General features: G+C 21.6%; 5 protein-coding genes across 5 annotated transcripts; 2 read left to right on the top strand and 3 right to left on the bottom strand. All coding sequences in view use genetic code 6, as the record gives it.

The window, feature by feature from the left end:
- Window positions 1–918: 918 nt before the first annotated feature.
- Window positions 919–4257, top strand: TTHERM_00927270 (transmembrane protein, putative; the record flags this gene model as incomplete). The annotated part of the gene is made up of 9 exons (XM_001031135.2): window positions 919–946; window positions 1099–1281; window positions 1347–1554; window positions 1610–1879; window positions 2128–2414; window positions 2475–2949; window positions 3036–3263; window positions 3859–3963; window positions 4170–4257. 9 exons carry the CDS (start codon window positions 919–921, stop codon window positions 4255–4257), a joined length of 1872 nt encoding a protein of 623 aa, XP_001031135.2.
- Window positions 4258–5897: 1640 nt separating this feature from the next.
- Window positions 5898–9523, top strand: TTHERM_00927260 (transmembrane protein, putative; the record flags this gene model as incomplete). The annotated part of the gene is made up of 11 exons (XM_001031134.2): window positions 5898–6055; window positions 6119–6291; window positions 6354–6557; window positions 6609–6816; window positions 6872–7135; window positions 7623–7924; window positions 7985–8284; window positions 8629–8785; window positions 8844–9174; window positions 9237–9312; window positions 9360–9523. The coding sequence occupies 11 exons, from the start codon at window positions 5898–5900 to the stop codon at window positions 9521–9523; spliced, it is 2337 nt and encodes a 778-aa protein (XP_001031134.2).
- Window positions 9524–10860: 1337 nt separating this feature from the next.
- TTHERM_00927250 (oxidoreductase, short chain dehydrogenase/reductase family protein) lies at window positions 10861–11775 on the bottom strand (the record flags this gene model as incomplete). The annotated part of the gene is made up of 1 exon (XM_001031133.4): window positions 10861–11775. The coding sequence occupies one exon, from the start codon at window positions 11773–11775 to the stop codon at window positions 10861–10863; it is 915 nt and encodes a 304-aa protein (XP_001031133.4).
- Window positions 11776–13109: 1334 nt separating this feature from the next.
- TTHERM_00927240 (short chain dehydrogenase) lies at window positions 13110–13937 on the bottom strand (the record flags this gene model as incomplete). The annotated part of the gene is made up of 1 exon (XM_001031132.1): window positions 13110–13937. The coding sequence occupies one exon, from the start codon at window positions 13935–13937 to the stop codon at window positions 13110–13112; it is 828 nt and encodes a 275-aa protein (XP_001031132.1).
- A 606-nt stretch (window positions 13938–14543) lies between these two features.
- TTHERM_00927230 (integral membrane protein DUF6 containing protein) lies at window positions 14544–15506 on the bottom strand (the record flags this gene model as incomplete). The annotated part of the gene is made up of 1 exon (XM_001031131.2): window positions 14544–15506. One exon carries the CDS (start codon window positions 15504–15506, stop codon window positions 14544–14546), a length of 963 nt encoding a protein of 320 aa, XP_001031131.2.
- Between the last annotated feature and the right edge of the window lie 798 nt (window positions 15507–16304).

Here is a 16304-nt window from a genome sequence, read left to right as displayed (position 1 = left end):
CTTATATTATTTATAGTATTCATTTACAGTCTAATAAAATATTTAATGAACTAATATTTTTTTCATGAATGTGGTAAATAAAATTTTGGAAAATTGATAAAGAGTTTAACACTGGTCAGCTTTTTCAATAGAACAAGCAAAACTAGAAAATAGCTAAATATGTAATAAAGAGAGGTAATAGTAAATCTAATAATAATCTATGTACTTAAAATCTTAAGAGTAATAAAAAATAAATTGCACTTTTAACTTTATAAGCTTTTATTCATCAGTCAAACAAATCCATTTTTTTTTTTTTGCATTTTAAAAATCTTAAAAAAGCTTTTCATAAGTTTAAAATACTAGAAACAAGTTACTAATTTTTACTTTGTAGCAAGCAGTCTTTAATGCTTGGCAATTATCTCTATAGATATATTTTTTCATCCTTATCTAAGTAAATTAATTTTTCATCAAACAAATAAACAAATGTTAAAAAATCAGATTAATTTTTGATAAAATAAAAAATTAATATTTTAATTAAGTAGAAGTAAGTTCTATTGCATATATAATAAGATATGGTAAAATTAATACCATTTGATAAATGTAAAATACATTTGAAAGAAAGAACTAAGATTTTAATAAAGATATTCTTACCATTTTTACTCACTCTAGTTGCAACAATCGCTGCATATATTTGTTTAATGATTTTCAATTACATCAACCCTATGTAATAAATATGCAACCAAATATTAAAGGTTATTTTATTTTCTGTGTTACAAGCACTTTTTAATAAATAGGAATAATGACTTAGAATCATATATCAAGGATCAATATATGGGATATTTACTTTTTTAAAATAAGGCTGAAAAACTTTTTATAACGCTGCAGTTTTAAAGATTTGTTTTATAGACTTAGGCTATAGCTAAGTTCAGTAAGCACATAATGTTCAGCATTTCATATCAAGATTTAGGTTTTTATATTATTAATTTAGCCATTAAAAATGGAATCCTGAGATTTTACTAAATTAAAAGTTGTTTTTGCATTTAAATTTTACTTTTGCTATACAGGAAACCAACCAATATTAATTAATGCTCTTAAATAATTTAATTCTTATTATAATAGTTCAATGGGAAGGCTATGATATGATCAAATATAACGATGGAAGATCTAAATTCTTGGTAACGCCTGAGTACTAGCTATAAGATTACTGCGATGTATAAAGTAAATGTGGTTAAAATTAAACCTGCCTCAATCTATTTAATAATAATATAGCTGCTTAATATGGAACTTCTCAGATTGAATATAGTAAAACATTTTTGTAAATACTAAAAAATATATATATACTTACATATTTAAATAAATAACTTTAGATGTACTTTAGATAAAGTCATGGTCTAATGCCTACTAAGACAAATGGGAACTTCTTAATAATAACACAAAATAATATATCATACAAACTATATTTTCAAGTTATGTATATCAAACTTTTGCTGTCAACTTAGCTGCTTCAGGAAATAAAGTATTTTCAGCTTATCAGATGAGGTAATCAGATGGCACCGGATTAATTTTTTATCTGAAGTAACTTAATTTTCAATATCTACACAATTACATTTTTTGTTTTAAAAATCGCTAGCAATAGATTAATTAATTCTGCTATAAGTAAATAAAAATATGGTGGTCCATTTAATTGCACTAAAATAAACGGGGCTTATAATCAATATAAGTTCACTGATGTTAGTCAATTTGATGGGTTTTAATATATAGATTAATCACTAAACCCTTGTCTTAAGGATAATAACTAAACAAACTAATGTTCATGTCCTTATTTTAATACAAAAAGATTAATTCCTACTGAATGGAGATGTAGACCTTGGTATTTAGGTGGAAGTTCTTCAAGTTATATGTAAAAAAAATTTTATTTTTTTCAAAAATACATTTTTTACTAGTAACTCATTTTTTAATTACATAAGCTAACTGACTCAATTAATAAATAAATAAAAAAATAACTAAATTAAATGTAAGATTAAAGATTTTTTTAAACTGTAGTTTAATTAATTTATTTAATTTTAAGTTAGTTGAGACTTTTTTCCACTTATCTATTTTAAAAATAAATGTGATTCATTAATTTTTATATAAATATCTAAAATTTAGAGTATTTAATGAACCACAACTAAACCTAAAGTTGAATTAGCAAACATCTATTATAACTTTTAAGATTGTTGGAAATACAAATGAATAAGATCCTATAAAAAATGAAGCTAATATGTAACCGGATGCGATTTTAGGAGTTGAAATAGATGTAAACAACATCTAAATTGATAAATCTGGTACTTTTGATGAAGAATATCTCTACTTGGTAGCTCCCAAGAGATTTAATTATGACCAAGGTAAAGGGTATTACCAATACACTGCGATTTTACATCCAGATCTAAAATTAAGTATAAATTAATTTGTAGAGAGTTTTATAAGTTTATTAATATTAAAAAAAAATTAATTAGATTAAAAATCGAACATCACTACTTTAGAATTTAATAATTCTATAAATAGAGATGAAGAAATTAGCTAATATTTAAATAAAACATCTTTTTTAGTCTAAGATCAGCTTATTTATGAAGGCTGTAGAAGTGTAGTAAATTTATCAGAACAAATACAAATCAATTATATGAAAAATTAAAGCGAACTTGCTAGTATCTTTACACCAATAAAAGTTTGTTATGGAAATATGTATAATTAATAGTAATAGATCATAGGATATTTATCTAAGAGTCTCAAATTAGATATCATTTCAAAGTAAGTTGAAGAATAAGTAAAAGAGATAAGGTTAATGCTTATAAGATTCGTAGTTATAATATTCTCAGTTTTTAATTTTCTTGTAATTATAATGTTCCTTATTTTTAGATTAACGATTATAAGTAATTTTGAAGTGCCAGTAAAAATTCTTTCTTAGTTCATAAACGAAGCTGACTCTTAATGGTAGATAATTAATTATTATCAGATTAATAATTTTAGTTGAATTAAATTAATTTCATTATATTTATTATTATTTAAATAAAAAAAAGTATTTACATTTTTAATTAAATGGTTAAAAATGGAAAATTAAAGACTTAGTACGAACTTAAAAACTTAATTGACGCCATTAGCAACGCAGTTATAGGAATTTAATTTAAAATAGAAAATTATTTTAAATTTGAAGAATCTGAAACTTAATTTTCTGAACTTTTGAGTAATTTATAACAAGGTATTGAAACTTTTTAAGCTCTTCAAAATAAATAAGGAGTAGGAATGTGGTAATAAACTTTTTCATTTATTTTTTACTCTATTAAGAGTCTATTATTTTTTAAAATGTTTAAACTTATTATTTACCTTACTTAATTTTTTAAAGAAAGAAATATCCTAAATTATTTGAGGGGTAATAAAATTTTGAAAAAAAATAATAAAGCCCCAGCTTCTTAATATTCAATTTACAATTTCTGATATTATGAAGTAAATAAATAGTTTAAACTTGTTTAACAAATTATTTTTAATAGCTCTATTTTTAAAAATTTTTTTAACTTTTTAAATAAGCTTAAATAATATTTCGGGAGTGCATTTATTGTAAAAATAGTATTAATAGGCTCTTTTTAATATGCATAAAGCCCATTAAATAATAGATTAAGAATTTCAATAGAAAATGATTGATATACAAAAGTAGGAAAACTTAATTAAGACTGAAGCTATTCGGAGCTTATGTTAAGATAAAAATCATAGAAATTTTATGAAAATATTGGCTTGTAGAAAGTATTAACTAGCTAAAATTATTTATAAATACTTACAAAAACAAAGTAGTTAAGATAATTTACAATTCTTTTAAGAATATTATGTTTAAAAAAATTAAATTCAAAGTTTTGATCTTGTCACATGTCATACTCCAAAAACTAGAAAATAATCATTATCATTTAATAAATCAACTATTAATAAAAATCAGGAAAAGTTACCTGAGTATTAAGAGTAAAGTTATGTATATAATTTGAACGAAAAAGAGATTTTCTTTTCTTTTCGATATGCTTAAAAGTTTGAAAATGATAATTAGAAAAAAACTAAAACTAAAACTTAAAATTAAAATTTTGTTTAGAGCATCTATAAATCGAATTAAGCATACATTATTTAAAGCTTAGAATTATTAAACGATTCTTATCTAATTTTTGCAAATTTAGATACAAAACTAAAAAAGGATGGATACATCCTGGCAACAACATTAGAGCTATCTATATTACCTCTTATTTTGGTAATTAAATTTTATGAAATTCTAGGTAATAGAGAATATTTACAGCAACAATATATTTAATAATTGAAAACTGTATTTAAATAAATATAAAAAGAATTTCTTAAAGGAGTAGCTTCAAAATTCTACCCTATTGTTTCATAAATGTATTATTTATTAAGGGCTAGGTATTTTTTAAAAAGAGAATTATTTTACAAAGCAACTTTAAACTTACTCAAAAGTCTAAACTTTGATTTAAAATTTGATTATAAATATAAAAGTAATCTCTAATACAATCCTGTTTATTCTTAAAAATCAATAAAATATCTTATTGATATAATTTAAAGAGAGTAGATTAAAATGAGCCATAATTAATTAAAATGTTTGGAACAAGATTTTGAAGAGCTAATATCTCAATCATCATTCAATTATAAAGGTAATATTTTTTCGTAATACTTATTATTTATCATTAAATAATTTTATAAATGTTTGCCTTTTGAATTTATATTTAAAATTTTTTTTAATTTAGGTGAGCTTCATTTTTTTGAGCTGTTCTTTATTAAAAACAAATTACAAAGTAAGAATTTTGATAAAATTATAAAGAAATAATCTTAGAGCAATTCCATGAAATATAAATGAGTACAAATATATGTACATATAAACTTTACTCATCTGTTAACAGCTTACCCATTGATACAGTAAATTTAAAAAGTATTCATGAGTAGTTAATCAAACTATTCTATGATACATACATCCATAAAATTACATTTAAATTCGATTTATAAAGTAATAATAAATTTAAAATAAATACTAATTGATATTAATATCATATATATCATCTACTCTATTATTTAGTTTTTAATAAATGTATTAATTGAAAAATAAATAATTTTTTATAATCTAAACTAACAGTTTAATTATATATATTTTTATATTTGTCTTGATATTTTAGATAATGAATATTAATAATAGCTTTTAACTTGGTCATTTTCTTTGATAGTAATTAATACAAAAGTAAAACAGATGTTTAAATTTTTTTTATTTAAGTAAAATTAATTATTAAAAAGAAGGAAAATACAATTTTTGATTAAAGCAAAAAAAAAATTGAGATTACAGTTTTCACTTATTGGTTTCGATATAAATTAAATTTCAAAATTAATAGTTACTTTAATTAATTAAAACAAAAGTAACTAAGAAAATTTCCCTAATTTTATGAAATATCATTCTCATTAATTGTTATCTTATCTCTACTGGACTAATTTTTAATCTGTGAATATAGAAACAAAAATTTTTAAAAATACCTTGAATGATCATAAAATAAAAATATCAATTTAACTTTAAATTTTGTATTAGTGTAAAAAGATTTAAATGATGTCAAAAATAATTAAAATTAGAGTCAGTCATTTTCCATTTAAATTTAAAGCTTTTTACGAGATTTTGATGCTTACTAAAAGTGAATTAACTTTTGAAAATCATAAACATAAGTATAAAGTTGAAAAGCATAGTATGAGAATAAATAAAAGGAAAAAATATAGTATCGTAACCATTAAGTATAATCTTATTATTTACTTATTTAATTAATAGTCATAAATACATATTTTAAATTCAGAAAATAATTAGATCAAAGCAAAATCTAATTTTAAATTAAAAATTGAGAATTAATTATAGATAGTAAAGGAATATGAAAAAATGTAGACTCGATTGCTTAGATAAGTAAAACCTCATCGATAAAGAGAAATAGTTTAGACTTTTGATGATTTTTTGTCCTTTTGGTTTCACTCTAATATTGTCTATCCTTTTATATATTCTTTTGATGGGGTTTAATACAATTTTCCCTATGTAATTACTATTTATATATAGCCATTCTTCTTTCTAAACAAATTTATTAACATAAAATGCTAGGATAAACGATCTTGAAAGCTATGTTTTAAATAAAGAAATTCAGCTTCTAAAGATGCAATTATATATGGAAAAGGTGAAGTAACAAATGTCTTTCTCTAGAATATAAAGTTTCACATAAGTTTTGGCAGGTTTTACTTAAAATGTTATATTACAATCTAGCTTTGAATAAGTAGGTAGGATTAATAATTCAATAACTAACTATTGATAAGTCACAATTTTTTAATTGAAATGAAAGTTTCATGGCAAGATTTAAGCACAGAAAATTTTATAACAAAGCCAGATAGTTTTAATAAGACTAATTTTCTTGTTTCAGGTGAGTATATGCTAGATAATTTTTGCAGCTTAAGAGAACAACTATGCTAAAATGACTCATATTGCTAATCATAATATGATTACTATTTCAATTAATATGAATAAATTTTAGGCAATATTACCTATAGTAAACAGTTCAAATACTAAAAAATACTGATCCTTTTTTTATTTTCAAAAGATTAATCATAGTATGTAGGGTGGAACTAGGATAACTCGACAAGTTGGGAAGATTTATCAAAGGATTAAAAAAAATTTATTATATTAAGTTCTTTTCTTAGGTCAATCGTTTATTCTATCACTCAAAATAGAATTTAAGAAGATTTACAAATAACTGAAGTTTATTATGCAAGAAATTAGGACTCTTTAGCACTTTTTTATGGGTTCGGGTAATACATTTTTCTCTTTTTTAGTAAAAAATTTAGAAGTATTTTATAGTAATAGGCTACTAAGTATGTCTTCAATTAATAATTAGTAATTTGGAGGTCCTTTTTCTTGCTAAAAAATAAATGGTGAATACTAAAGGTATAAATATAAAACTATTGATTAGTTTAATGGATTCTAATACTATGATTTCAATAACTAATACTGTGGTAATTAAACTCAAAATCAACATTGCTTCTGCAAATATAATAATTACAAAAGAATTTATCCAGTTGATTGGAGATGTAGACCTTGGTTTATTAGCAGTAACTCTTCATATACAGCGTAAAATAAGATTATTATTTATTTTTGTTTTTTGCAAACCACAAAAATCTAAAAATTATCAAAGCAAATAAATTAAAGAAAAATTAAAATAATCTTTAGTTAATCAGAAGTAATCAAATAAACAAATGTTTTTTCAATTTTATTTTTATCAATTTACAAATATTTTAAATTATTCTTAAATGTAATTCTTCTGTATAAAATTGTAAATACAGATATACCTCGAAATAAACAGAAATTTTTTTGAAAATTATTTAATTGAAGTAAATAAACTAAATTCCCCTTATACTTACTTTAAAAATGGGTTATTTACTTTTTATTTAAAAAATATTTATATATAATTATTTTAAAATCTTTTATGTAAATATTTTTTATTAAATAAGAGTTTGATCTGTAAATTTTATCAAAAAATGTTTAAAAGATAATTTAATTAATAAATTTTTATTACAAAATGATTAATAAATTCTTTAAATATTTTTTATAATATCAGTTCCTTTGCAGATCCTTTTATCAATTTGAGGAATAATTAATTAATGAACACTTGTTCATATAAAATAATTGATTAGGCTTAATATCCCAATATCAGTAATGAAAGTTAATAAGAAATAGATGCTCATTCAATTGTTACAGTATAATTTGACTTTACTAGATTAAAGCTAAATGATAATCTTACTGATAAAGATGGAAATATTTATGGCTATTAATATATTATAGCTCCTAAGTAATTTAATAATGATGGTCTTTCAGGTTATTACTAATATACTGCTATGTCTCATCCATATTTAGATTTAAGTAAAAATTAACAGTAAATTTACATAAATGTATTTTAATACATTTTATTTATTAATTTAGCGAAGAAAACTTCAATTATAGAGCTAGAGTATGAAAATTCAATAAACAAATAAGAAGAAATAGCTAATTTTATTTAAAATACTCCTTTTTTGCTGAATACAAATCTTAAAAAAAAAAGCTGTGAAGGAATATTTAATGTTTAAAATGATCAAGATATAATAAGTATGAAAAAAAATGGAACTTAATATGAGTATATATTTACAGAAATTGAAATATGTTCAGGTAATTTAATTGAATAAAATTCTTTGATAGTTGGTTATTTATCTAGAGCTGTAGAAACTAACTATGCCAAAAGATATAGTAAAAATATAAAGAATTAAATGTTTAAGATACTATACGTTTACTTAATAATCTAAATTTGTTTATATATTCTAATATTTGTGATTCTTTACATCTGCACAAATAAAATGCTAATTGCTAACTTCGAAAAACCTATTGAGATTTTAAATTAGTTTCTTAATGAAGCTGATCCATAAAGGTGCTTAAATATATAAAAATAATTTAAATTCTTTACTAAAATAAAAGATTTATTTGTTTAAGTTTATTTATTTTTTTTATAAAAATAAAAAGTATTTAGATATTCAATGACCTTATTTAAAAAAATCTTCTTAAGACTTAGCTGGAGCTAAAAAATTTAATTAAAGCTATAGATAATGCAGTCATTAGTATATAAAAAAAGGTTGCAAGCTATTTAAATGCAGATTCTTCCAACTTATTAGATAAACAAAAGGCTTTAGATACATTAAAATAAGGCATTCGTGATTACTAAATATTTTAGCACTAAGAAGGAATTGGAATGTGGTAAAAAATATTTATTGTTTATATTAAAATTTAATAATATTAATTTAAAAAAAATAAGCTGCAATAATATAGCTAGCATATTGATGATTGAATAAAAATATTAAGAATCATTATTCTACATGTAAAAGGCTTATATTTTATAAGAGCACATTTTTCAAAAGAAAATACCATAAAATAATATGAATTTTAAAGATATAGTTCTAAAAATATGTAAAACAGTTCATGAAAAAAATTTTATGCATATATTTGCATGCAGAAAACTTTAATTAGCAAATATTATAAATTTGATATGTGAGAGTGAGAATTTAGATACTTTCAATTACTTTAATGACCATTTTGTTTTAGAAAAAGTGAGAAAGAACTCAAGTGTCAACCAATTTAGGAGAAGTGTATAAAATATTATGATAGAAATATTATTATATTTAATATTTATAAATAATAAAAAAAATAGCATTAGAAAATAACTTATTTTGAATCTCCTTTGTCTGAAAAATCTTAAAAAAATATTCTAGTTGATTTAGAAGAAAGTGAGTAGAAAATTTAAAAATCAATAGATGATTGTCTTTGTTGTAAGAGTACTATTAACAGAGAGATGTTCTTTTCGGAAAAATTTTATATCAAACAACTAATGAGCAATAATCAGATAGAGGAAGACCAAGAAGATTAGATGAAACAACTAGAAAGGTTACTGAAAGATAAAAAGTCATTGTTGACTTAAGCTAAAGATCTGCTTTATGAATCCTATGTCATTTTTAAGTGTCTGCACAAGGAGATTAAAAAAGATAAGTAATAAAAATAAAGAGAAATAAATAAAATTTATTTGAAAAGTCTCTTGTCTCTTATTTTATTGATAAAATGTCATATATTATTTGATATCAATAGTCTAATCATAAATGAACTCTTTTAGCTGCTGAAAAGAAAGTTATAAAAGGCCATTAAAAGCCAAAAATATAAAAATTAAACTTTGTTCTTTATACTTTAATAAAAATATTATAATTTAAGAGGAATGTACTTTAGCTAAAATAATTAGACATATAAGGCTTTAGCTTCATATATTAAAGCACTAAACTATCGATGGAATTTCAATATGCATTGTTTACCATACGATTCTTAAGAAGCCTATTAATCGCTGATTGGGATTCAAAATTTAATTTAAAAGAACAAAATAAATCTTTCAGCTCAATAATCACAAAAATTGTAAAGTGACATCAAAAGATTATAACAAATTGCATTTTAAAATGATAGAGGTATATTTTTCAATTAAATTTACTTAGTAATATTTTTTAATTAAAATAGAATAACTCTACTTTTTAGAAATTTTATTTGTAGACGAACAATTGCTAAAAAAAAGATATAGTATTTTTAACCAAAAAATAAGCAAAGTGGTGGATAAAGATCTTTTTTTATGAAAATCAAATAAATAAATAAATAATTAATTAATTTTTCCAAAATAAATATACAGATAGTTTTGATATTTTATTAAAATTTCTGTTCAATATAAAAAATAAAATAGAAATGTAAAAATCAAATTATAATATAGAATATCAAAATATCATTTTATACAAATTTATAAAGTTAATTGTATTTATTTATATAATATGTTATTTTATTTTAAATTTCTCAATGTTAATTATTTTTTTTAGTAATAATTTAAAATTAATTTCTAAAATGGCCTTAATTAAAAGTTGCCTTTATTTATTTAATTAATGAGGAATTACAGTATATATTCTTATAATATTTTATTAAAATAAGAGTATGTTCATTAAGAGTTTTAAGGGTTTTAGGAGATGATTAATGGTAAGAATAGGAAAAATTTAAATCACTTTTTGGAATACAATAATGTTTAGTTTATTTAATAAACAAAAAAGTTTTCTATAAAATAGAATATTTTAAATTTAATTATTTTCCCTATTTATTTTTTTTGTCTGAAATTAATTATTTAGATATTTTAATAATCTTCTTTGAATTCTATAAAAATATTTCTTCAAATTTCAACAATAATGAAAAAATAAATAAATATAAAAACAAATAATTTATTTATTTATTAGTAGTATTGCTTTTAATATTATATTTAATCATAAAGGAGTAACAACTTAATCATAAAAGAATTTGCCTTAAAGTTAAGGATTAACTTAAAAAGGTAGTTCTACTAAATAAACAGGGCAAATAGCACCTTCTTAAATTGAACGAGTTGCGTTTTATCCTGCCATATCTGTTCTCACCCATCCTGGGCAGCAAGTATAAATCTAAAGCTTCTTCTAAATTACACTATCAAATCTTGACAAAACTGAAGCATAAAGATTTATGCATAATTTAGACATTCCATAAGCTGATTTAGCCCATCCTTTCTAAGCATAAGTATCGTCTTTAACATCATCATAAAACTATTTAGCCACAGCAAAGAGCTAATCTTTAGTAAGGTGAGGGTTTTAAAGCTATTAAAGAACAGCTTGGTTGTTTTTCACATTATGATACTTACCAGCTGAAGATCCAACGAATATCACTTTACCATTTTCTTTAATATATGGTAGCATTTTTTCAGTGAGATCAATTGTTCCATAAAAGTTTGTTCTAAAAGTTTATTCAACAACATCAGCTCCAAATGCATCACCTTTGAATGCCATACCAGAGTTATTCAACAATATGTCGACGTATCCATAATGTTAATGAATTTATTAGACAAACTTATTGATAGAATCAGTAGAATCAATATCAAGCTCATAAGAATCTATCTTGGCATGAGGATGAATTTAAAGAAGCTTTGAGCGACTTTCGTTTGCTCTTTCGAGAGATCTACATGCCATAATGATATGGTATGGCTTAGCTGCTAGGTTTTCTATGATTCCGTATCCAACACCTTTATTGCTGCCTGTAACAATAATACGAATGAGATCCTTGTTCATTTTTTTATATTATTTTTAGTAGATTTAAATTTAATTGTTTTTTTTAATTAAGATTGTTTGATAAATCAGATTAGAGAAAAGATACATATATATAGGTGTGTGTGTGTATTTATATAATCAAAATAAAAACTATCAATTTGTAAAAAGAATATTTCTAGAAGGAATATTATATTAATCATAAATAATATTGATATGTAACAATCAAAAATAGAAAATTTAAAGAAATTAAGACCAAACTAGTTACTTAAAAAGTAGAATTTGTCTTCTAAAATCATATTAGAAAAATATGAATTCAAATAAATAATTTGCCAAAAATAAAAGAATATCTAAAAATGTAGCAAATATTTGTTTTGATAAAATACCTAAAATACCTACTTGATTAAAATTAATGTATGGCTAATAAAAATGAAAAACTAATTTCTAAATTATATAAATCTTAGAATATTATTATACTGATTTATTCGCAATAACTAAAATTCATAGCCTAATTTACTTAAATTTTTCTAATTTTTAGTTAAAATACATTTATTTTGATATAAAAAACTATCTATGTTAAATAAACTATAATATTCATAAGAAAATAAAATAATTATTTATATAAAATGATAAAAAAAAAAGATTAAGACTTTCTTGATCATAAAATATAAGAAAAATAAATATATTAATATTAATAAGTTTATCAAATTAAATAAAAAAATATTTCAATAATTATACAAAGATATAATAAAATTATTTAATAAATTTTTATACACATTAAATATTGTTTCTTAATTAATAAATACCATAATCTTTCGAATTTAAGCCGAGTTCAACTTAAAATATTATTAAAATGAAATTTTATTTAGAAAAAAAAAAATTTTCATTAGTAATATAAAAATTATTTGAAATATCACAAATCATGATATTATGATCGGTGATATTTCAAATGCAGGAACAGCTATATATGCCTAGTGATTTAAGATATTAAAATATTATGAAAATGAAATATTATACATGCTAAAATAAGAAAATGAGGGTAATATCTTTAAATTAAATCTAAATTAGTTAATGTAGAATGAAATTTTATTTTTATATGGATATTACATAATTAACCCTTTTATCAGAAAATTCTTAGTTTAAAATTATTAAAAATGATTATGGAAATAAATTAGCTATAATTTTTATTTTAAATATTTATATTTTTTAAACAATTGAATAGATTAATTTTATTTATCGTAATTTTTATAAATACTTAAAAAATAACAAAAATATTAAGAATTTTCTAATTTACAATTTAAAAAGTAGAGCTTTTATACTTAATTATTAAACTAATTTGCAACAAAGAATATATTTATTTTTAGTATTTGTATTCAACAATATAAAAAATAAATTAGATACAAATTATTTAGTTTCTTTTAAATTTTATTATACTTTGAATATAATCAAAGAGGTGAAACTACTGAGTCATAAAAAAACTTTCCTTAGAATGATGGGTTAACTTAAAATGGAAGTTCTACTAGATAAACAGGGCAAACAACTCCTTCTTCAATTGATCTATGTGCATTGTTTCCTCCTAAATCTGTTCTCACCCAACCTGGGCAACATGAATATACCTATATCTTCTTTTAAATTACGCTTTCATGTCTAGAAAGTACTTATGGGTAATGATTGATGCATAATTTTGAAATTCCATAAGCAGATTTAGCCCAACCTTTAGATTCATAGGTATTATCTTTAACATCATCGTAGAATTACTTAGCTACTTCAAAAAGTTAATCCTTTGTTAGGTTAGGATTTTATAATTGCCCTTGAACTTTTTGGTTTCCTTTTACAAGGTAATATTTACCTAAAGAAGAACCTACAAAAATGACTTTTCCATTCTCTTTGATATAGGGTAACATTTTTTCAGTGAGATCTATTGTTCCATAAAAGTTAGTTCTAAATGTTTATTCTACTACATGAGCGTCGAATTCATCTCCTTTAAAAGCCATTCCGGAGTTATTTAGCAAAATATCAACTTAACCATATTAGTTATGAATGTTCTACACAAACTTATCAATAGAAGCAGTCGAATCTACATCCAATTCGAAAGTGTCGATTTTAGAATTAGGATTAGATGAAAGAATTTATTGGCGAGCTTCGTTTGCTCTATCAACAGATCTGCAAGCCATGATAATATGATAAGGTTTAGTAGATAAATTCTATACAATCCCTAAACCTATTCCTTTATTGCTACCAGTGATGATGATACGAATAAGTTCTTTGCTCATTTGTAATTTCTTTCTGATCTTTCTTTATTAATTTTTTTAAACTGTAATTATTTATTAGATAATTTAAAATCTTACTGTCAAATATAAATGCAAATTTTAGAAAATCTAAAGAAACAATTCTTATATGCCTGGTAATATAAAATGTAACTAAATTGTTTATATTTTATGTTTACTTTAAATCTTAAAATTGGAATCTATTTTTCAAAGAATATATCATCAATATTAAAAAATATATATTAAAATAGATAACCAAAGCAATTTAAATCAAAAATAAATAAAAAAAATCTTTGTGATCTATATAATAAATATATTTTGTTAAAGTTTATGAGAAGATATTAAAATTAATTTGATTGATTTGCACAATTTAATTTGCAATTATTTTAAAAGGCAATAAAAAAGTATAAAAGTAAAAAAAATTCTTCTTTTAAAGTTCTTAAAAATAAATAATTTACAAACCTTAAATATACTTTTAACAAGTATTTTTATTATAAAAACAACATATAAAACATGCTTAAAAGTAATTTAAATAGTTTTTTATATTGAATTATTTATTGTGCAAAAAAAGACTTTTCAAAATAGACATTATAATTAATATAAGTATTATTTTCAAAGAATTACCCCTAAGCTTCCTAATATGATAAGAGCTGAGCCAATAATACTCGTTATTTCAATATGAGAATTGAAAATATAAATGTCAACTAAGAATGTGATGAATGTATTGACATAACTAATAGGAGCTATTATAGATGTTTCTTCTAGGCCAAATGATCTTGAAAAAAGGAGTTAAGCAATCCATCCTATAAAAGATAGAAATAACCCAAGGGCTAAAAATCGTACATTTAATATATCAAATGATGCTTATTGGTAAATTAATAGCAGTGAAGCAGTTGAAAATATAGTTATGATATAACTGTATTGCTATTAAACAGCATTGTGACACTTAAAGATTGTAGTTAGCTTTTTTAAAATAATAGTCATATATGCGACACTAACACTCCCTAATAAAGCTAGTAAAGAACCTAAAAGCTAGTTAATATTTTCATTTTTTGATTCTTAAGAACTCACATCACCAAATAAAAATGATGGTCTACTCATAAATATAACACCCGAAAACCCTAATCCAAAGCAAACTAATGCTTTTTTTTAAAATTTCTCTCCTAATAAAAATATTGCCATTACATTTGTCCAGATTGGAGAAAGATTATTAACTACAACGCAATCTGAAAGATTCATGTATTCGAAGCTTGCAAACATAAGTATCATAGCTGAAGCTCCTAGAGTTCCTCTTAATATCAATAACTTTAAGGCTTATCCATTCGGAACATAAATATCAAGATCCTTTCCTTTGCAAAAAGATGTATTAAAGATAAAGCTATAAAGCATTCTAAAATATAATATTTATATTGTTGTATATTCAGTGCGAAGAAATCCTATTATTGTATACATAATCGAAAATAAAATTTAAGCTACAAGCATGTAAGTTATAGCTGTTTTTTTAGGACTTTCTTTTTCAAAAGTAAAAAGTTAGTCTCCTATTCTTCCAATCAAGTCTATATTTAAAACTCCCATATTTTAATTATCTAAAGAATTCTTGTTTAATCAAACTTTGTATATTCAAATTGTAAATTAAAGATTTGATGCTAAAATTAATGGATAGGAAATCAAAAGTTACTTTTAATAGCTAAATTAGAAATAAATTGCATATGAGCAATTACAATTAAATCTATTGTTTTTAGACAACTTATGTTAGAAATCTTTTATAATCCAAAAAGAATACTAGTTATTATTTTTAATCTTATCAAAGATTATCTTTTATTCAATTTTAAAGATGGTACTAAGATTTTAATTAGTTGAGGATTAAGTTCACATTCTTTCTATTAACATTTTTTGTAAAAAAAATAATTAAAAAAATATTTAAACTTTAATTTTTTAATTATTGATTAATTTTTAATATTTTTAATTTATTTTTTTTATTTATATTTTGGCAATATGAAAAAATTGTATTAAATTTTATAAAGATGCTAACAATTTTTTAAAAATTAAGTTGAACTAAGTTAAAAAATAGATTTATTATCAGTTATTTATAATAAAACAAAATTAGAAAAAATTCTTGATAGCTAACTTTTCAAAAAATGATTTTTTGTTTTATGAAAAATAGTTTTATTTCGTTTTTATATTTTTTTTCATTTTCTGATTTGAAAATACAAAAATTAAAAATTGATTTTACTTTTTTAAAGCAATTTTTATGACAATTAATTAATTAATTATTTTGATAGGACTTTAAAATAAATATAATTTTCTTTATTAAAATGCTTGTTTTATCTTAAAAGATATTAAATTTTTTTATTTCTTACAAAAAATAAATTT

Source organism: Tetrahymena thermophila, assembly GCF_000189635.1.
Source record: "Tetrahymena thermophila SB210 genomic scaffold scf_8254682, whole genome shotgun sequence".
NCBI classification, from domain to species: Eukaryota; Ciliophora; class Oligohymenophorea; order Hymenostomatida; family Tetrahymenidae; genus Tetrahymena; species Tetrahymena thermophila.
The sequence above is the reverse complement of the archived record's forward strand: the minus strand, read 5'-3'. Positions and strand labels throughout refer to the sequence as shown.